General features: G+C 41.0%; 1 protein-coding gene across 2 annotated transcripts; it reads left to right on the forward strand.

The window, feature by feature from the left end:
• The first annotated feature begins 788 nt into the window (after positions 1-788).
• Positions 789-22,732, forward strand: mutyh (mutY DNA glycosylase). 2 transcript variants are annotated; one of them, XM_085448335.1, is made up of 16 exons: positions 789-1,017; positions 16,312-16,409; positions 16,798-16,928; positions 17,118-17,157; positions 17,233-17,306; positions 17,398-17,439; positions 17,528-17,599; positions 17,701-17,814; positions 17,906-18,003; positions 18,079-18,223; positions 18,326-18,413; positions 18,488-18,670; positions 20,720-20,865; positions 20,956-21,105; positions 22,154-22,204; positions 22,285-22,732. In XM_085448335.1, exons 2-16 carry the CDS (start codon positions 16,325-16,327, stop codon positions 22,426-22,428), a joined length of 1,563 nt encoding a protein of 520 aa, XP_085304461.1. In that variant the 5' UTR covers positions 789-1,017; positions 16,312-16,324; the 3' UTR covers positions 22,429-22,732. The 2 variants fall into 2 exon arrangements, with proteins under 2 accessions (XP_085304461.1, XP_085304460.1); XM_085448334.1 differs by lacking the exon at positions 789-1,017 and having other exon boundaries at positions 14,874-16,409.
• The last annotated feature ends 83 nt before the right edge of the window (positions 22,733-22,815 follow it).

A 22,815-nucleotide genomic window follows, 5' to 3' on the forward strand; every position in this document is an offset into this window, starting at 1 on the left:
AATATCCTTGCGCAAGATATCAACTCCAAGTTGTATCGATCAGAATACAAAACACCATGTGTGTGCATGGTAGTTAGAAAGCACTTAAAAAGCATAGAAGATAGTGCTTGTGTGAATGTGTGAATGTGGCGTGTTGTATAGAGCGCTTCGAGTACTCCGGTAGAGTACAATCAACACTGATTACATGTTTACAGCTTCTATTTGAGCATGTTATGCTTGTCCAGCAGCAAAATAAATGATGCCTCTCCCACCCTTCCCGAGATACTGATATACTCCATGTAGGTCATAATTAGAATATTCAAAGAAAATAATATTACAGATTTTGCCTATTTTTCCTGCTCCCCTGCTGATTTTCCTGCGTGACATTTTATTGATGTGATGTTTGGGCCTGTTTATGGAAAAAGCTGCATGGAGCCTTTTCACAATATCTATATGTCAGGGATACAGTAAGCCACCTGCAGCCTGAAAAACGGAACCAAAGCCAGAACTGTGACAATGATGTCTGAATAACTAAAAGCAAGCGAAAACACAAAATAATTAAATAGATAAATATAAAAACTTACGTTAAATGAGATTAAAACCGTAGCACACCTTCCTCCTGCTGTTCAGTGCGTGGCATCACATTTTCCAAACGACTCGAGCTGAAAATCCCCCCGAAAAACAGCCAAAAAAAAGGAAAAGAAAAGAAAGAAAAAATAAAATGTCGCCTCCACGCGTGATTTCAAGCATGTGATGCATTTACTGGCAGTTCCCGCTCGTTTTCAAAAGTAATTCGAGTTTGTATTTCCGTTTTTAACCTGTTACAGGATGAAAGAGGGAGCCAGACACGGGGATGACTTTCGTTAGAAACGTCGCGCAGTCACCGTGAGGCGAGCCTCCTCTCAGTTTAAAAAAGCCTCTCGGATGAATCCACAGCTCGTGAAGATCAGAGGTTCTTTCCAAAGAGGAGACGACGGCCTGATTGGACGGTTCCTCATCGGCTCATAGGCGGGACGGTTAACGGAACTTCATAACACGGTAATAATGGTGGTGCCTTCATTCATTGTCCATGTGAATGTTTTGAAACGTCGACGCGCTGGCGCAGACGATGCGCGCCTTTTATTACGACATTACAGCAAGAGCTCTATTTCTTTTTCGTCACGTCACGGCCTGTGTGCTTTTAGTTTCTTTGTCTTTGCCGCCCTCTCCTGTAACAAGCTGTGCATCTACGGTCACCTCATTTGGTGGGACAGTTATTGCGGATCAGCAGCTTTTGAAATACTCAGACCAGCCCGTCTGGCGAGTGTTGCCAACTTAGCGACTTTGTCGCTATATTTAGCGAGTTTTCAGAGCCCCTTAGCGACTTTTTTTCTAAAAAGCGACTAGCGACAAATCTGGCGACTTTTTCTGGTGTTACTGGAGACTTATTTATGACGACTTTTTGACGTGAAAGCGCGTATCGCTTTCACTCTCAACAAGCAGCGGTGCTGCCGTGGGCACCTCGCCCGTTCCAAAGCGCTCACGGGCGGAGGATGGTCCTCCCCCAGCTCAACACGCTATCAGGGCAGGAGATGTTCACACCCGTGCGTCCAAACTGCAAATGAATCGCTTATGAGCAAAGTCGCTGCTCCGCACTGACTGTAACACAGTCTGTTCTTCTTTTACTGTTATGCTGTTTTGTGGATCACAAGGTTTAAAACTACTTATAAACACACATAGCCTACACACAAATTAACTCCACCAGAGTGCCAATCTCGGGTCACTTTTGCCGGTCCAGGCCCGGATAAAGGAGCAGGGTTGGAATTGTGACATTATTAAAAAATAATAATTGTAATAAATTAAAGAAATTTAATAATAATTTGTAGTTCTAAATAAATTCTAAATTCGTTTAAGACGTTTTTTACTCACCTTATGTCTCTTCCACGATGTTATTCCTCTCTCCAACAACGCAGGTTACAATTACATTAGCATGACCAATTATGCAAATTAGGCGATGACGTCATTTAGCGACTTCTAGCGACTTTTAGCACAGCCAATAGCGATTTTCCTTACTGAGGAGTTGGCAACACTGCGTCTAGCACCAACAATCACAACGCATTCAAAGTGACTTCATTCATTCAGGTCATCGTAGTCTAAGGAGCTTGCAAAGAAAAGCGTCTGGACTTCTTTAAGTTGCTTGAAGACGTTTCACCTCTCATCCGAGAAGCTTCTTCAGTTCTAAGGTCAAATGGTGGGGAGTCCCAGATTTAAACCTAGTGGGAGTGTCCCCCCACAGGTACTGGTACTTCCCCACATCACATCAACATCACCATCTCTCTGGCCTGTTCACATCTGGGATTTCTCCCATACCTCTCCACAAAATCCAACACATCTGTGCTGTACTCCTGCTCCTGCTTATCTCTGATGTATTTGTGCATCACCAAATGGCCGAATCGCACTTAAGAAATCAAAAAAGCCTAGCAGCTGTTACTGTCTAGATGGAAGTATAACCTCTCTGCAGCATGTAGATGAATGCATCAGCCACTCCCAGATTTGGTTTGTCATACAAACTGACTATTGTGGCGAGATGTGCTGTGTCAGTTGTTTTAAGTGTTTTAGGGCTGAAAGGAGTGTAGTTCATTTGTCCGGAAGTTCTGACTATGCAAATCTGACGGGAAACTGTAGCCAGGCACACCCACACTAACTGGAAGTTACAGTTAAGACAAAAAGTCTTGTTCATAACTGCTCAGGCTATGTTTAGTCCCAGTGACTGCCAGCTGTTTGCAAACAAGGAATGTGAGACATTTGAAAACTTACACAGACTTTAGTCAGATTCAAAGACAGAGCCTTCTCTTTTGGCTCTCAGCGAAGGCGGTCGCACTTTTCTCCTCTCCTGCCCTTATCTTCCCTGCTTAGCTTCTTATGTCCTCCCTATTGTCCACTTAAAATATGTTTACATCACTATTTTTGCATTTGTTGCAATTTCAGCTGTCCTCTTGGCCAGATTTAAAGTCAACAATAACTTTTTTTAACTGCATAAATAAAGGATACATAAAGTCACTGCCAAAAACTGATTGCGGCTTCTACCTTGTTACAGGAATGTTGTTTGTTGCTGGATATTCTGTGGTCTTAGTTTTACTTGACTTGTCTGCTGCTTTTGACACGGTTAACCACAACATTCTTCTATCAAGATTGGAACATGTTGTTGGTCTCAAAGGTACGGTTTTATCTTGGTTTAAATCCTATCTCTCAGAGAGGTCGTTCTCTGTTGCTATGGGGCAACACTCTTCGGCTTCTGCCCCTATTTATTGTGGTGTGCCTCAAGGGTCCGTGCTCGGTCCTGCTCTTTTCTCTTTGTACATGTTGCCGTTGGGATTAATTTTTAGAAAACATAACATCTCCTTTCACTGTTATGCCGATGATATCCAGATTTATTTACCTTTGAAATCCGATGTGACTGCTTCTTTGCAACCTCTGTTCAACTGTTTGCATGAAGTAAAAATTTGGTTATCACATAATTTTCTTACATTGAACGAGAATAAGACCGAAATCATAGTCTTTGGTAGTCACACTCCGCTAGACCAGTTAGCTGACGCCCTAGGCCCTCTCGCTAGCCATCTTTCGTCCACTGTAAGAAACCTCGGAGTGTTCCTGGATGGCTCTTTTAAACTCGAGAAACAGGTGTCCACTGTGGTAAAAAACAGCTTTTACCAGTTGCGTCAGATTTCCAAAGCAAAGCCGTTCCTTCCTTTAAAAGATCTTGAAAAGCTTATCCACGCATTTATTACATCCAGATCGGACTACTGTAACTCCCTCTACTCGGGCCTCCAACACTCCTCTCTTTGCCGGCTCCAGTTAATTCAAAATGCAGCTGCGCGTCTTTTAACAGGTACGAGAATTCATGAACACATAACTCCAATTTTAGCCAAATTACATTGGCTCCCTGTTAAATATCGTATAGATTTTAAAATTCTTTTGTTCACTTTTAATATTTTGAATAATTTAGCGCCCAGTTATCTTTCTGATTTACTCCATTCATACAATCCCAACAGGGCACTTAGATCATCCAACCACAGGCTCCTAGCACAACCTAGGACTCGAATAAAGTCGAGAGGCGACCGGGCCTTTGCATCCGTGGCACCCAGACTCTGGAATAACCTCCCCGTTCATATTCGCACTGCCGAGTCTATCCAGTCTTTTAAATTACGTCTTAAAACTTATTTTTTTACTTTGGCTTTTGATTCTGTCTAGTTGGCTGTTTTAGCTTGTTGCGTTGTTACCTATTGTTTGTTGTCCTCTTCTATTGTTTGTTTTAACTGTCTCATGTTTTTATTGACTGTGAAGCACTATGGTCAACACTGTTGTTTTTAATATGTGCTATATAAATAAATTTTGATTTGATTTGATTTGAAAATGACATGATATCATTCATGAGGGATACATTTGACATATGTTTCACATATTATAGACCAGCAAGTTATTTATAGCAGTTTAAATACAAGCAATCAGTTTTTGGCAAATACCGGCAAGGCCACTTTATCCTGCGCTTTTATTTTTAAGAGTACCTTAGCACTTCCTCTTTTATTGTGTCAGACTTCCTGTTCTGTTCTCAGTGAAACGACACAAACACGTTGCTTCAGAGTGAGTGAACAACCTTTATTTTTGGAAATATTCATGTAAAACCATGAACTTTATTTACCTGTCACATGCTATAACTTGGGAACGTTTATACAATGTGGTTGAATTGCTTTTTGTTTTGTACATGCATGTCATTGGTTTGTGGTGTGGAAAGACTGGCAAAGAGATGAGGAGGCTGCTAGCAGGTTCAGCATGATTGGAAGCAGAAGTTTGTGTAATGATTGCAAACGATTGTTTATTTTATTTAAGACACAGGTTGTCTTTATTTTCATTTGTTAAATGCTGTGACATAAATTGCCTAAAATAACATTTGGATGTTGGGTTGCTTAATAGTCATCCAGGAAATAACATTAACATAGAAACTACTGAGCTACAGGGTATTGCTTCTGCTATGGTTTTCTAGTCTGCTTTTTAATGGAGGAATGATATAAAAGAGTCAACTGTTAGAAAGCCTTCAGACAAGAATCGAGTTGAACACAGTTTCTGAATACAAGAAGTTTTTTAAGAGGCTCTGTGCCATTCCCTTTCAACGGTTAGTTGTTACTCAATGATGCAATCAGCTAATCTAAACCCTCCAACGGGAGGCATGCTGTGCATACTCATGCACACAAGGGTAAATGTGTGCATGTTCACATATACACGCATGCTTGTGAACATGCACACACGCATGCATGTGCATAAGTGAACGTTGATGCACATATTCTATTGTCAGCTCTTGGGCCATGACAATATTGCCAGTCCTTCGTGAGGGCACGCATTGTCGTGAGTGGCAAATTAATATCTTTCTGCATCATCCATATCTCACATCAACTTCAACTGTTGCTTCACAGGGTGCCTCTTATTGAAAACCCTAACAATCAGATGACTTTCTATGAGCAAGTACTTGGTGACAACGGGAAGGAAAAAATATCTTTTAAAAGGAAGAAACCTCCCGCATAACCAGGCTCAAGCAGGGGTAGTCATCTGCTACGAGGGGTGGGGGGCGAGGGGTGGAAGATATTGTGCTGCCTTGAAACTACGCTTGGATCTCGTGATGGCATGTACGGATGTGTCATCCTAGAGATGTTTGACTACCTGTGCAATGCCGATGGGCGTAAAGTAACGTCTCACTCCAGCCAGAGCGACGAGGACACTAACCAAAAGCAGAACTAGTAAAAAGAAAAAAAACTATCAGGAGGGATAAGTACATTAAAAAAGCAACCTAAATACACCCAGTGATTCTGATTCAGTAGCTTGTAGAACCACCTTTAGCAGCTTTACCTTGAAAGGATGAGTTTGTTTAAATTTATCAGTCTGTCACATTGTTGGGCAATAAATTTTGCCACTCTTCTGTATAACTGTACTTCTACATGAGCCAACACATGCAGCACAAACAAAAGTGACAGCAAAGACTTGTGGTCTGTCACATTGTGTGTTTACTCATATAGCAATATTTAAATAGGCATTTTATTACATTCTATGTGAGCAGTAGGGTCCCCACATTCAGGTGTTTTTGCATTGTTTTCACTTTTTATACCAAAACATATCACATAACTGCCTGTATTCTTGATGTTGGTATGTAAAATAATTAGTGTCCTGTAAAAAGATAAATACATAAACGCAAAGTTTGACGAGTTTGTATTCTGTCTTAACACAGCAAATAAAAAACGCTCAATAGGAATATGTTCTTTTTATTGGGTAAATGTTAGAGGTGGGAATCACCATACATCCCACGATACGATATTATCACAATACTTAACGCACGATACGATATTATTGCAATTTTTTAAAATATTTTGCGATATTCAGATTCTGTACATAATGGTAAACTTTGATATTAGATAAAATGAATATTGATAAAGTCTCACACTCAGTCTTTCTCTCATTTCAGTCAGTTATATTGGTGACAAACTGAACGGTTTGTATTACAGTCTAGTCCAACTTAACTTTCAATTCAATTCAATTCAATTTTATTTATATAGCGCCAAATCACAACATAAGTCGCCTCAAGGCGCTTCATAGATACAGAGAAAAACCCAACAATCATATGACCCCCTATGAGCAAGCACTTTGGCAACAGTGGGAAGGAAAAACTCCCTTTTAACAGGAAGAAACCTCCAGCAGAACCAGGCTCAGGGAGGGGCGGGGCCATCTGCTGCGACCGGTTGGGGTGAGAGAAGGAAGACAGGATAAAAGACATGCTGTGGAAGAGAGACAGAGGTTAATAACAGATATGATTCAATGCAGAGAGGTCTGTTAACACATAGTGAGTGAGAAAGGTGACTGGAAAGGAAAAACTCAATGCATCATGGGAATCCCCCGGCAGCCTACGTCTATTGCAGCATAACTAAGGGAGGATTCAGGGTCACCTGGTCCAGCCCTAACTATATGCTTTAGCAAAAAGGAAAGTTTGAAGCCTAATCTTGAAAGTAGAGATAGTGTCTGTCTCCTGAATCCAAACTGGAAGCTGGTTCCACAGAAGAGGGGCCTGAAAACTGAAGGCTCTGCCTCCCATTCTACTTTTAAATACTCTAGGAACAACAAGTAGGCCTGCAGAGCAAGAGCGAAGTGCTCTAATAGGGTGATATGGTACTACAAGGTCATTAAGATAAGATGGGGCCTGATTATTTAAGACCTTGTATGTGAGGAGCAGGATTTTGAATTCAATTCTGGATTTAACAGGAAGCCAATGAAGGGAAGCCAAAACAGGAGAAATATGCTCTCTCTTTCTAGTCCCTGTCAGGACTCTTGCTGCAGCATTTTGGATTAACTGAAGACTTTTCAGTGAGTTTTTTGGACATCCTGATAATAATGAATTACAGTCGTCCAGCCTGGAAGTAATAAATGCATGAGCTAGTTTTTCAGCGTCACTCTGAGACAGAATATTTCTAATTTTAGAGATGTTGTGCAAATGGAAGAACGCAGTCTTACATATTTGTTTAATATGTGCATTGAAGGACATGTCCTGGTCAAAAATGACTCTAAGGTTCCTCACAGCGTTACTGGAGGCCAAGGTAATGCCATCCAGAGTAAGAATCTGGTTAGATACCATATTTCTAGGCTTTTCAGGGCCGAGTACAATAACCTCAGTTTTATCTGAATTAAGAAACAGAAAGTTAGCGGCCATCCAGGTCTTTATGTTTTTAAGACATTCCTGCAGTTTAACTCATTGGTGTGTGTTATCTGGCTTCATGGACAGATAGAGCTGGGTGTCATCTGCATAGCAGTGAAAATGTATGCTATGTCTTCTAATGATGCTGCCTAAGGGAAGCATGTATAATGTAAACAGAATTGGTCCTAGCACTGAACCCTGTGGAACTCCATAATTAACCTCAGTGTGTGAAGAGGACTCTCCATTTACATGCACAAACTGGAGTCTATTAGATAGATATGATACAAACCACTGCAGCACAGTACCTGTAATACCTACAGCATGTTCTAATCGCTCTAATAGGATATTATGGTCGACAGTATCGAACGCTGCACTGAGGTCTAGCAGGACAAGCACAGAGATGAGTCCACTGTCAGAGGCCATAAGAAGATCATTTGTAACCTTCACTAAAGCTGTTTCTGTGCTGTGATGAGCTCTGAAACCTGAGTGAAACTCTTCAAATAAACCATTCCTCTGCAGATGATCTGTTAGCTGTTTGACAACTACTCTTTCAAGGATGTTTGATATGAAAGGAAGGTTGGAGATTGGCCTATAATTAGCTAAGACTGCTGGGTCTAGAGATGGCTTTTTGAGTAAAGGTTTAACTACAGCCAGCTTGAAGGCCTGTGGTACATAGCCGATTATTAGAGATAGGTTGATCATATTTAAGATCGAAGAATTAATTAATGGCAGGACTTCTTTGAGCAGTTTTGTAGGAATGGGGTCTAAAAGACACGTTGATGGTTTGGAGGAAGTAATTATCGAAGTTAACTCAGAAAGATCAATTGGAGAAAAAGAGTCTAACTTAACATCAATGGTACTAAGAGTAGCTGTAGATAATATTACATCTGTGGGATGATTATTGGTAATTTTTTCTCTAATGATAAAAATTTTATTTGTGAAGAAGTTCATGAAGTCATTACTAGTTAACGTTAAAGGGATGGTTGGCTCAACAGAGCTCTGACTTTTTGTCAGCCTGGCTACAGTGCTGAAGACAAACCTGGGGTTGTTCTTATTTTCTTCAATCAGTGATGAATAGTAAGATGTTCTGGCTTTGCGGAGGGCTTTCTTATAAAGCAGCAAACTATTTCTCCAGGCTAAATGATGATCCTCTAGATTTGTGACACGCCATTTCCTCTCCAGATTACGAGTCATCTGCTTTAGGGTACGTGTTTGAGAATTATACCACGGAGTCAGGTACTTCTGATTAGAGACCTTAGTTTTCACTGGAGCTACAGTATCCAGAGTCGTACGTAGTGAGGAGGTGAAATTATTAACAAGATGATCGACCTCTGTTGGGGTAGCGTTCAGATAGCTGCTCTGCTCTATGTTGGTACAGGGCATTGAAGATGATAACAGTGGGTGGATTATATTCTTAAACTTAGTTACAGCGCTTTCAGAAAGACATCTACTGTGATAAAGTCTACTCTCCACCGCTGTGTAATCAATTATTGTAAAAGTAAATGTTATCAGGAAATGATCAGACAGGAGAGGGTTTTCAGGAAACACTGTTAAATGTTCAGGTTCGATGCCATATGTTAAAACAAGATCTAGAGTGTGATTAAAGTGGTGGGTGGGTTCTTTTACATTTTGAGAGAAGCCAATTGAGTCTAATAACAGATTAAATGCCATGTTGAGGCTGTCATTTTTAGCATCTACATGGATGTTAAAATCACCCACAATAATTATTTTATCTGAGCTCAGAACTAAATTAGATATAAAGTCTGAGAAATCAGACAGAAACTCTGTGTAAGGCCCAGGTGGACAATAGATGATATCAAGTAAGACTGGTTTCTGAGTTTCACAGCTGGGGTGGACAATGTTAAGCATCAGGCTTTCAAATGAATTAAAAGTCTGTCTTGGTCTTTCATTAATTAATAGGCTGGTGTGAAAAATTGCTGCCACACCTCCCCCTCGGCCTGTCCTTCGAGATTTCTGGTAGTTAGAATGACTCGGGGGTGTTGATTCATTTAAACTAACATAATCATCCTGCTGCAACCAGGTTTCTGTAAGGCAGAGTAAATCGATTTGTTGATCAATTATTAAGTCATGTACTAACTGAATGCAACCATCTGGTACAATTATAGCTATTCTAAACTATGCAATTTATGAAAACTATGCAGCCCATTCAGCAACTGAAGAATTTGAAAGTAAATTAAAACAAAATATAATTTTACATTAAATAAAAAAGTTTTAAACTTAATTAAAATAAAACATGTCTTAAATTACAATAAGTAAACTGTCATGTTTATTGCTGCCAAAAAAAAGTTGAACACATTTGGACAGTGAAGGAATGTCAGGATTCTTGCTCAGAAAAAGGATCAACATGCTCTGAAGTCAGAGCACAAAAACCTTTTTTGTAACAAAATATCGATTTCTGCTGTCCCTGTATTGATACATTATTAGCAAACAAAATATCACGATACGACACAGAATCGATTCCCCCCCCCCACCCCTAGTAAATGTAGAGTAGGAGGAACTCATGTACCACAACAGACTGCTGGGATTGTATAAAAATGTGAGTCAGGAAGCGCAGGAGGAAGAAGCACACCACAGAGTTACTCAGCAGAGTTTATAGAAACTTGTGTTAGAGTGTGGATATACTTTCGTATTTGCTCGCCTGCTTTCACAGCCATATGAACTTAAGTGGCATCCTATTCTTTTTCCATAGGGTTAAATATGATATCGACTCACCCTTTGCAGCCATAAAAGCTTCAGCTCTTCTGAGAAGGCTTTAATAAAAGTTTAGGAGTGTGTTTTTGCACCAGTCTTCCAGAAGCACATTTGTGAGGTCAGACACTGACGTTGAATGAGAGGGCGCGGCTCGCAGTCTTTACTCTAATAATTAGAGTAAAGACTGCTGCTATGGCTGCTATGGCTGATAGTAGCCGTTTGCATACTATGCATACTCTCTCCCTCTTCATATGTGTGTGTGTACAACAGTTTTATGTTAATGTGCAATCCTTAATATGTTTTGTCTGTGTGTGTGTGTGGGGGGGGGAGTGTTCGCCCAGGGCGCCAAACAGGCTAGGACCGCCACTGTCTGGAAGGGTGGTGTCTCAGGGGTCTGTGGTTGTTGTGGTTCCCCTGTAGTTTGTGACAGCTTTAATTCCCTGTGCGTGTTGTTGTTGAGGTAGTAGCCTTCAAATTGTTGTGAGTGGGCCCGCTTTGCTGCTCTGATGCAGTTCGTAGTGGGCTCTCTTATACTCTGCCTGATCTCCTGCCTTGATTCGTTTTAAATTTCGATAGAACACTAAGTCACAGTTGGGTAATGATGTGCAAAACTCTGTATTTGTTGTCTGACCACAGCAGCATTTTTCCTGAGTGCAAAAACAAGAAACAACAGTTGTGCCCCTTTGAGGAATATGGCTCATTTGAAGTGCTGCTAACAGTTGCAGGAAGACGTGTCTGTAACAAAGTAAAAAAAAGGAAAAGATTTCTGAACATTGCATGAAACACAAAACATTTCACTCCAAAACTCCTACTTTTTTTTAAGACCTGGCAACCCTTTTTTGACCATGTTCAGACTTTGCGGTCTCGCAACGCTCCCAATTAGCCAGGTCAGAGTTTATTATATTTTATTTTATCTTATGTTTAAGTAAGATGTTTAAGTTTAAGTATATGGACTCTGTTGTGCCTGCGCCTTATGATGGCATTTACTTACCTACTTTATACATATTTCTTTTCTCTTACAGAATTGACTTATCTCTACAACTAAGCTGACCACTCATTATGTTTGTGTTTTGTGTTTTGTTTTTTTGTTTTTTTGTTTTTTCTTGGTTTGTGTGTTTTGTTTTTTCTGTGTCTGTGTGGGGGTGTGGGCTTTGAAACTCTCCACATCTCTCTTGTACACTCAGGAACTGTTATCTTGTACTCCAGGGTTTGCTACTCGTATTATTAGATTGGACCCTTTCTTTTTTCTTTTTGTACACCCACTGGTACTCCTATAATTATGAGGTGGGAGTGTATGTTTCATATTGTTTTATGTTCTTCAAAAAGAAAACGGCATATTGTTCAATTTGTCTTTTGTAAAAATGGATGCAGAAACTTTAATAAAAATATCTGAGGAAAAAAAAACAAAAAACAAAAAACAAAAAAACTCCTACTTCCAGCATACATCACTCCCTCCATCAATGCAACAACTGATACAAAAGTAATAGCCTATAATTAATTTATCTGCTGTTTCTCTCAGGTAGTTGTTTACATTATATAATTTTTTGTGTTCAGTATACGTCACTACAATGTGATTTCAGAAATATATAAATATAGGGACAACAGGCTCTTCTGCAGCAGGCTCTTGTCATCAATTACCAACGTTTAGGGTGCTCTATAGTATACAATAAGAGTACCCTGCAAGTTAATTCATGACGCGAGAGGAGTACCCGGCGTGTTGATAAGTGAAGCAGAGGGACCCTGACCAAGAGTCCATATTTGAAGAGTTAGGAGTGATAACGTGTTGTAGGGACAGAACATAGACACCTTTGTAAATTGAGAGCTTTGCCTTTTGGCTCAGTTGTTTCTTTATCATAACAGTGATACCTCCACATTACTGTGGAATCCGACCTCCAACTCCTGCTACATCCTACCATCACTTGTAAAGAAGCATCACAAACTAGACACAATTTCATCCATAAAAACCACAAACAGAATTGGTGACAAGGGCCAGCCCAGGCATAGCTTAACCTGCCCTGGGAACAAGCACCGCATTGTGCCAAGAACGCAGACACAGCTCTCGCTTTGGGCATACAAAGCTTTTTTGCATTTTGTTTTTTGGGGTGATATGCAGAACCAGTCTTTCTTCAAACATGATGTGCACAATGACATCAAAAAGTTCCGCTTTGAACATGTACGTAAAGGTCAATTCCACTTCTGGATTATAGCTTAAATGGCACTAACTGGTAGCAATAAAGATTGCCATTAGGATGTTTTGCAACAGTAAGATTTTTTGTGTTTGTTTGTTTGTTTTTTTCGTTTTACCTTCAAGTGTTTTTCCAGGGCATAATGCCAAAGCAGAGGTGGCCTCCTAAGCCTTATAGCCACGCTGATTGTGAGATTTTCCATTTGTAATGTATGGCCTGGGGATGTTTTTTGCCATACCATTAAAAAAAAAAAATCAAATGCAGATGTGTATGTATAATCAAACAAAATAATTACATCATAGTTGTATTATTAGTGAGGGTTGTGCAGTTTGAACCTCAAGAGGTACAGAGTACTGCTACATAGACAGGGGTCTAGTGCTGTCATTTATTTTTGAAATTAATTTAGTTTCATTCATTTAAAGATTTTTGGATTTCTCTTCCACTCAGATTTTAAAAAAAAAATCTCACTACAATCCTTTTTCTGCACAACACACTTTAACTTTCTGGGGAGAAAAACACTAAAATCAAGTACCAGCTGAAATATGAAGTATAAGTCCTCCTACTGATTAGCCAAATTCTACGTCTTTGCACAGTTGTCTAGAGGTTTCAGAGAACTACCTAAAACAGTGTCAGCCTTCATTACCAACTTGTTGAATTTTGCTAATAACTGGCTCTAAAGCTGCTACTGTCACGGTCTGCCAGGGCAAGCCGTGGGGATGTTGGAGAAAGGTCCCAAACGCTGGACAATGAACAGTGCGTTTATTTACAGTGGGGTAATGTACACCACACAATAAATCTCCAATGTGCTCCCTCAACTCCTGTGTTGTGCCTTCTCCTAAGTGCTGGTATTTCGTGCTCTCTGCTCCCGTGCCTACGCACACCCCGTGCGTCCTGCTGTCCTGTGCTCCGCTCTCCTCCCGAGGGGAAAAAAATAACAGACGCAGTCGTTACGGCAACAACTCCAGCAGGCATACACTTAACAGCACTTTAAACACTGCCATGGCATCTAATTCAACAATCCTGCGCCGGAGGAAGCTCCATCGCTCTGTTAAGTAGCTCCCCCGACGAGCTTGATCAGAAGCAGGTGTGTGAGAACCTAGGCGTGACCAGCAGCTGGTCAGCCACGCCCATCAGGCCTGCAGGTGGCTGTCCAGCCACACCCGCAGACAGACAGACACACACACACACACACACACACACACACACACACACACCAGCATGGAACACAAGAGCACAGTGCAGCAAACATACATCCAATACAATAATAATAATAATAAAGGTCCACACTGCTCACAGACCCCGAGTCCCAGGAAGCGGGTCCGTGACAGCTACTCTATCAGATGACTCTAAGATATATGCTATAAGAAAGCAGCTGCAGTCTTTATACTTAAAATCAGGGGCAGCACAGAAGGATTTGAAAGAGAGGACATCTAAGTGTGTGTCTTCAGCATAAACGCGCTGTAATCTCAGTTTACTTTACATGGGCTTTTTTTCTTTTTATCAATACAGCTATAAAGTGTCACATAGTTATCATAACTCAAGTATTTGTGGTTAAGGGAAAAAAGCAAATTTCCAATTTTCAACTACTTGCTAACAAATAATGTACTGACTTCTATTGATTAGTCAAGAAAAAAAAATGTTAATTTATATAAAACTATTCATACAAATCTTTACAATTTCATACTCTTCCACTAGGGGCAACATAGAGTTATACACAGGTAGAGAAAGTTTGTGAGGGAGACATCATACACATACATAAAATATCAGAAGAATGTCACTTTTGGGGACAGGGAAGGTTTTTGGATTAAAACATGTTTTAGAGCATGCTGAACATTATTAGAGGTATTAGAGGTAACATTATCAGCTATTTATTAATAAGTGACTTTTATGTATATATGCCTGTATATATTGGGCTATTCTTAGTGTATTGTCTGTCCCTGTTAATATTTGTTTATAATGGAGCACTATAAAATAATTTCCCCTATGGATCAATAAAGTATTCTGATTCTGATTCTGAAATCTACTTGGGGACGGTGTTTTGGTCCCCAAAGGGAGAGGAGTACTCAATTGACTGGTGTGTGAGCTGATAGAAGGCCCCAATTTTCACACAAGTAAACTCTCTCTCTCACACACACACACACCAATTAAACACTTCACCAATTTCTAAGCATATTTTTAAAGTTGCCATCGACGTGGAATCCTCAACAGATTCTTTGTGTCCTTTCTATGAACTTTAGTTCTTTCCGTAGATCTTCAAGTAGATTCAGGTGACTGCTGGGCCATTCGAGCAGTTTTATTTTCCTTCTCTGAAACCAAGTGTGAGTTTCTTTGGTTGTGTGTTTGTGGTTACTGTCTTGCTGAAACATTTCATCATTATCATCCTTGTAGATGGCAGCAGATTTTTATCAAGAATGTCTCGGTGCATTTTTCCATTCATTCTTCCTTCAATAATATGAAGCGTGCCAGTAACGTATGCTGGAAAAAGCCACACACCATGACGTGAACTGTTGTTAAGGTGTTTTTGGAGACATATGCAGCGCCTTTTGACCTCCAAACATGGTGTGTATTACAGCATCCAAAGAGTTCAGTTTTAGTCTCATCTGACCAGACTATATCCTTCCAGTATTTCACAGGGTTGTCTAAATGTTTTTCAGCAAACCTTACACATGCTTAAGCAATGGAGTCGTATGTGGTGAGTGTGCATACAGGCCATGGTGGTTGACAGCACTACTTATAGTTTTCTTTGAAACAGTTGTACCTGCTTATTCCAGGTGTTTCTGTAGCACTTCATGAGTGGTCCTTGGCTCTCGGCAACTCTTTTGATTATTACCTGCTGCGTGTGTGTGTGTGTGTGTTTGCTGTTTGTGTGTGTTTGAGTCAAAGGGGGCATAACACTGTTCATTTGTTGTTTGTTATTTATTATTGCAACATCCTAGGATATGTGCTGTTTTTCAGTCTGCTCATTTTAGCTTTAATTGTCCTGTACCATCTACCTGAGGGTAACGGCTCAACCAGGTGATGATCTTCTGTGTCGTGTTGATGACCTTCTGGAGTGCTGGACAGCTGGCAGCCCACACTGGTATGCAATATGTCAGTACAGATTCAACACAGTGTGTATAGAAGGACACCTGCAGCTCCTTGGGTAGGGCTGTGGTGATGCCATCTGGAAAGAATCGGATTTGCAGCTGCTTCATTTTTCAACATGAAAATGGTTCCAAACACAGCCAAAAGACACACAGTAGGGTTGTCTAAATCGTGGATTGGCTGCAGGTTCAGAGACTGTACTTTAATGTTATTGAAGCAATGTGGGATCATCTCGACACAGATCAGAAAGGGAGCCAATATCCAGAGAAGAGCTTTGCATTTCGCTCAAGCAACCTGGAAAACTATTCCTGAAGGCTACTTAAATAAATGACAAGGAGGCTGTTAAAGACTCTGTTTTTGACTTATATGCTGTATTTCCATGTATGTTTGCCTATTTTTCAATAAATCGTTCATTTTTTTTCTAGCAAAATATAAAGAAATGACTGGTCTTATTTTGACCCGCCCACCGGAGTTGACGTTAGCATACGTAACGGATTTCCTCACAGCTAATTGGATGAGCCGGGACCGTCGCTCCTTAACGTGGCGGGAGCCAGAAATGAATGCATGAAGCAAACGTGTCTGGTCCTGCTGTGCGGACAGAAACACAATCGGTTGCTTTATATTATTTCTGATTATGAGCAGGTTACGTTCAGCGATGCAGAAAGGCAAGCGAGCCGCAGTGGAGGTGGTAGAAAGCGCATTACCGAAGCGGAAGAAGTCAAAGACAGCAGTGAAACAAGGTAACCATGCTGCTGTTACTTAATATCTGCGCGTCGTAGAGAGATCTACATTTCAGCTTTCATTGCATACTTGAAAGTAAACGCATCGCTTTCCCTGATGCTAAAAATGATGCTAAACTGTTTAAGCAGTGCCAGAATGTTTTAGCAGCTTCAGAATTTACAGCAGTACAGATGCGTGCACAGCCAAACCGGGTCCTGCAGGCTCGTGTTGGGTAAAGTTTGATACTGCTGCAAGAAATGGCATGAATGTCTGATGGGACTTGTTTCAATCTAATAATCATATTTATTATAGTATACAATAGAAACGTTTAATAACGGCATAATAGGCAGATATGATTTCAGTGAGATTTCTTTAGTCTGAGTGAGAATTGTGTTTTTGGTCTTCCAGAGGAAACCACAGATGCTTCCTCACCATCTCCGCACCACACTTTCCCTGATCCTGCTGATGTCGTCCGCTTTCGCTCTCAACTCCTTAACTGGTACAACAAGGAGAAGAGAGAGCTGCCATGGAGGACTCTGGTAAAAAGAAACTATATTATACCACTTCGTTGTCATCATTAATATACATTAATGTAACATGTGATATAGAAATAAGTTTGGTTCAAAGTTAACGTTTCAGCCATGTCAGTGTTCTGGTGGTTTCTGTCGTATTTTTAGTTTTTTTTCTCAGAGGAAATTTGTAGCTTTGCCTTTCTTTACTTTCTACAGGCTATAACAGAGTCAGACATCAACATCAGGACATATGGAGGTGAGAAGAGTTGGGTGCATTCTTGACAAATGTACACATCTTTAACTGCTGCTTAAAGTGATGTGCTTTTTTCAGTATGGGTTTCAGAAATAATGCTGCAGCAGACTCAGGTTGCCACAGTAAAAGACTATTACAACAAGTGGATGAAGGTGTGCATCGTGTAGCTTTCTTGTGCACTGGACTTCTTGTGACACTGATTTCACTGTGTGCAACTTAAAGCTTCTATTTATTATGCTGCAGAGGTGGCCCACAGTCCAGGAGCTTGCAGCTGCCACTCTAGAGGTGATGCCTTAAAGCAGCAAATGCACATACAATGATTTTAAAATGCTGATGTTTTTAATTTGGATGTACTGATTGTGTTGATTGGTAGGAGGTGAATCAGATGTGGGCAGGGCTGGGCTACTACTCCCGTGGAAGAAGGCTGCATGAAGGAGCGCAGAAGGTCTGATTGTGTTCTTCCCTTTATCTAACACTTCTAAACAGTCTGTCTGCAGAGAAGTCTCACACCTTCTGTGTTTGGGTGTTCATTATATGTTCCTTTAGGTGGTGTCAGAGCTAAAGGGACAGATGCCTCAGACGGTTGAGAGCCTGCTCAAACAGCTGCCTGGAGTGGGACGCTACACTGCTGCAGCTATAGGCTCTATTGCACAGGGGCTGGTGGGTCATTAGACATGGATATCTGCAGCAGAGCAAAGTCTTAGGTACTCTCTTATTAATCACTCATAGTGATGTGATCTCTCTTGTGTAGGTTACCGGAGCTGTGGACGGTAATGTCATTCGGGTGCTGTGTCGCCTGAGGGCGATTGGAGCTGACAGCACAAGTCCAGCAGTGACAGAGGCACTTTGGTGAGATTCACCTCCAAACCAAAATAATATATAAACGGAAAGCTTTTGAATGTTTTTATTTCTCTTGTGTTTAAGGGATCTGGTCAATTTGCTGGTGGATCCTGAGAGACCTGGAGACTTTAACCAGGCCATGATGGAGCTGGGAGCACGAGTCTGCACCCCTAAAGGGCCCCTGTGCAGTCAGTGCCCCGTGCAGTCTCACTGCCACTCTTATCACAAGGTTGGGATGATTTCAAATTGCAACTGGTACCGATAATGCTAACACAGATTAGAAAAGATTCTCTCCAGTTAATGGCATGAGGCATGTTGTGTGTCTGCACAGGTTCTTGTCAAACAAGAGCAAAACTCTAAGAAGCTTTTGGGGAAGCTGGGTACAAAGACTTCAGAGCTGCCTGACATAGAAGACTGCAGTAAGTCTCCTCCCCTTCAGACCTCTCAGATGTCTGTATAGTCCTGAAATTAAAGTATCTTTCTATATGTGAAGCGAACAGTGTAACATGTCCCCTGTGTCCCTCGGAGCCCTGGGATGATGAGCTGGGTGTTCAGAACTTCCCCAGAAAGCCGTCGAAGAAGCCCCCCCGGGTGGAGCGAACTCTTACCTGTGTGGTGAAGAGGCCTGGAGATGACGGGGAAGAAAGGTTCCTGCTCATACAGAGGCCAAGCAAAGGTTAGCACTGATTGCAACATCAGCTTGTGCTGGTCAAGCGTTGGATTCAGAATGTGCACAATTGTATCCTGATAACGAGACTGAATCAGACTGCTTGAATCACTGAGAAAACTGTTAGTGTTAGGAGCAGTGTTGGGACTAACGCGTTATTAAGTAACGCGTTACAGTAACTACGTTATTATTGTGGTAACGAGCATGGTAACTAGTTATTATGCCAAAATCAGGAACGCGTTACTCATTACTGGGATTTAGATAGGGTCGTTATTCGTTACTTCGAGTGGTGGCTATCGCGGAGCTTCCACAGATTCAGTAACATTAGCAAGTGGTGGAGGCAGCAGGTGGATGAAGGAAAAGAGACCCGAGGCGGCCGCCGGTCCAAGTGTGAACTGAACTTCAGGTAAGAAGTTATGACCTGCAGTCTCTCTGGGTCAGATATGAACCAAGTTTAGGTGGAGTTTATTTTCATTATTCTGACTTTTTCCGTACTGCGTGCTAGCTAGCATGACGGAGTTTCTATACAGCTGGGTGGTGCTATGTTACTGATGTTGAACTTTATTTTGTTCATAAGTTATTAGAGTTGCCAACCGTCCCGTCTGGTATTCAGAGAAATATTACGCGTTTCTTATTGAGGTGAAAAGGAACAGTTTGTCCCGTAATTCAGCTACAATGAAAAAGGCACAAAGCTGGAGTTATTGTGTCTTTGCTGCACAGCTGCTTCTTCTCTCATCCTCTCCCCCTCCCTCTCCCGTTTCTACTTCAATCATGAAACTGATCAATGATCAGCTGATCGGCTTTTCTCTCTTGTTTATTTATCGCCCACTTTGCGCCAGAAAGAGGAAACCAGCGGATGTCTCGGTAAACAACAGCAGCACGTTTAAGCTTGATCAGCTGTTGTTAGAATTTATTTAATATTAATTTCTAGTATCAGCTGATGTTTGCTGGAGCCACAGCTGTAAAGCTGCTGGTCATGATGTCTGTTTGGATATGTGGTGAGAGGGAAACATGAAGATGAAACCAGGAGATGTCCTTACTGGATCATCAGAGCTGAGCAGGTGATGGAGAAACAGGTTTACCTTTTAGGTGACATGGATGAGTTGAAGGGAAGTTATGAACTGTTTCTGAGAGACAAATAACACCAGGATCCTTTTTTAGGTAGCTGACAGCTGGTAACTGTGCAGGGGCGGATCTAGCAAAGTGTTGCCAGGGGGGCATGTAGGGCATTAACAGGGAAAGGGGGGCACAAAGAAATACTTTTCTTTCTTATTCTCATTTAAAATGTCTCGCTTTTAAAAAATAATTATCTGAATCTTACAACAAACGATTGATAGATTGATGCATATATACCATCAGAACAGTGAACATCACTGTCACAACTGTTTATTTTCACTCAAAGGCTTTATGATTTTTCCTATAACGGTGGGCTGGTCTCTAGTCAAAATGTCCGGGCCAATTTTCTGTCCCAGTCCAGCCCTGTATGCAGCTCATCTGCAGTCTGGTGTTACCTACATCTTCCTATTCAGAAGGCAGAATTTCCGAGTTCTGAGTACAATCAAAGCACCACGACTGCAGTTTTTGTGTTGGATGTAAAAGGCGCACATGACGCTGTAACGTAGGCTAGAATCATGGCAGCAGTCAATGACGGTCCAGGCGTGGGATTTCTCTCGTGGAAATATGCACATTATCTTTTCCTTTCTATTGGTCGGTGGCACAGTGCACTGTGGCAAGTAAGCAAGCTAGAAGGCTGGCAAAGTTATGGAAGCAACACATTAACAAGAGAATTCTGAGTAAAACCAAAGTTACTTTCCCAAGTAACTCGTTACTTTGAAAGTAACGAGTAACTTGAAGTAACTGAGTTACTTTTGAGAGAAGTAACTAGTAATGTAACTAAGTTATTATTTTAAAGTAACTTACCCAACACTGGTTAGGAGTGATGCATTGGTCTGGATGCAGGCTATAATTTTGGTGGATGTCTCAGTCATTGTGCAGCTTGATTCGGACACACATAAGAAAAACGGTAAAAGTAAGTAAATCTGTCTGGGTGGGCTGCAGGTTTGTTGGCAGGCTTGTGGGAGTTTCCAAGTCTTCTGCTTGAGGTTGAAAACTCTGAGAAGAAACAGAAGGGGGCGCTCTGCGAGGAAATCAGCAGAATACTGGGAACGCATTTAACTGAAAACCTGTTCCAGTATGTGGGAGAGGTAAGCTGGATATTTAGACCCTCTGTCATCTGCCTTTAATAGGAAATAAGCTGTTTGTGTAACTCTGCTGCACTGGTTGGCTGTTTGCAGGTGGTCCACATCTTCTCCCACATCCACCAGACTTATGTGGTTTACAGTGTGTGTTTAAAGGAGAGGGACACACACACAGAGACTGAAAACACACAGTGGCTCACTAGATCTACTCTACAGGGAGCTGCTGTGTCCACAGGACTGAAAAAGGTTTGTGGTTGTTTTTTTATGCACTTGTCTGAGTGAATTCTGTCTGTGTAGCAATAAGAGTGCACTTGATTGTCACTTAGAGAAAGCATGCTATAACAACCTGCCTTTACCTTTCCAAATATATATTGGATATAGTGAAAACGGGGCTGCAGTGGCTCGTGCTGTCAAAGTTCATTTTCACTATGCAAACAGATTCAGATCATCACCTGCTGATCCTTAACATTGACCACAAACCTTTTCATAAAAGGCAAAAACAAAGTAGCTAAACAGAACCTAAGTCGCAGTGTGAAGCTTCCCTTAATACTGGCAACCCACACACTGAGGTACCGCTTGGTGGTACAAGAACAAAAGCTGCGGTTCGGTCACAACTTTCCGTGACTTCATTGATTACAAAACCCCAAACAAATAAGCAAGAACAAAACAAACAAAAAAAAAATACAAGAAAAGAAGAGCCAAGCAGATAAATCTGAGTAGAACAGAGGGTGGGAGAAGAAGATTGTGTTGTTGTGTTTTCAATTTGCTGTGTGCTGGTACATGATGACACGAGCCACAGTTCAGGGGTTCCTCCTCTCTGCTCTGACAGTCTGACACTCAGGGATTAATTCACAAAGCACATCCTGTGATTATCCACAAAAATGCACTCTTCATTAAAAAGCTTTTATTGGCTCATCTCTGTGAAAAGCCTCAACATGAAAGTCAGTTTGACACATGCGGCGTTCTTACTGCAGTTTTGAGCTCCATGGTTCAGTGCAGATGTTCAAAGGGGAAGTCAGACAAGTTTAAATCAGGTTTTTTTACTGGTGGAGTCAGATAAAGAACGTTTCCTGCTTTGTTCTGCTACTACACACAAATGTTTTGGGTCAAAGGCTGATCGAATAAAACTGAATGTAAAGCCATAAACAAATAGTCCCCCAGTAATGTCACAGAAAATACACATACATGTGTAAAATGTCGTCAAGATTGTCTCACGTTTCTGTAACGTATTTAAAAAAGCATCTAATTGTGCTTGTGTGGTCTGTGTGAAACATCAACATTAAATCTCCTGCAGATTGTGAAGCTTTATGATTCTGTGGACAGTCTGAAGGAAAAAAACACAAAGGTGAGCCTCGACATTTGTAAAACTGCTCAGATAATTTATTATGTAATCCTACCGTAACTGTTTGTCTCTGCTGGTCTTAGGATGGAAAAAGGCAAAAGGACTCGGGAATAATGGATAACAAGAAGCCGCAGAGCTCTAAAAAGAACAAACTCAGTGCAGCGAGCAGCGGCAGACAGCTCTCCCTCAGTTCCTTCTTCAAGACTGTGAAAGAGGAATGTTGTTAGTGTCCCTGAAAAGTGCCTTTCCACATGCATGTACCTAAATATCGCCATCACTGCGGTTTCCACTTTAAGCTATTAATATAGCAATCCATTTTTGATTAAAATTGTATTGTGTGATTTTTTTATATTTTTTTATTATTTTTTAACGACTGATTTCTGTCTCATTGTAAACCAACTGCAGGATTTTAAGTAATTTCATGTGAGCCGACGACGTGTTTTACACTTAGTATGTTTCATAATTGTCATGTTTGTTGCCACAATAAAGTTGTAACATGGGAAAGAAGTGTAAATAAAAGATAAGCTCTAGTCTTCACTTGAGCTGGTGACGTGTGAGTTGAATGTCCAACATCTGTAAGGCCAAATCAAGATAAAGATTGAAGTATCTTTTTA

Source organism: Copadichromis virginalis, linkage group LG23, assembly GCF_057382275.1.
Source record: "Copadichromis virginalis isolate Kocher_CV1m ecotype Utaka linkage group LG23, C_Virginalis_male_GT1.1, whole genome shotgun sequence".
Lineage (NCBI taxonomy): Eukaryota > Metazoa > Chordata > Actinopteri > Cichliformes > Cichlidae > Copadichromis > Copadichromis virginalis.

What these genes read in the sequence shown, in the direction of transcription:
- mutyh (XM_085448334.1), top strand. Translation starts at nt 16,304, where the DNA reads ATGAGCAGGTTACGTTCAGCGATGCAGAAAGGCAAGCGAGCCGCAGTG. An exon ending in GCAGTGACAGAGGCACTTTG is followed by an intron (nt 18,004 to 18,078) that starts GTGAGATTCACC and finishes CTTGTGTTTAAG; the next exon opens with GGATCTGGTCAATTTGCTGG. An exon ending in GCCTGACATAGAAGACTGCA is followed by an intron (nt 18,414 to 18,487) that starts GTAAGTCTCCTC and finishes CTATATGTGAAG; the next exon opens with CGAACAGTGTAACATGTCCC.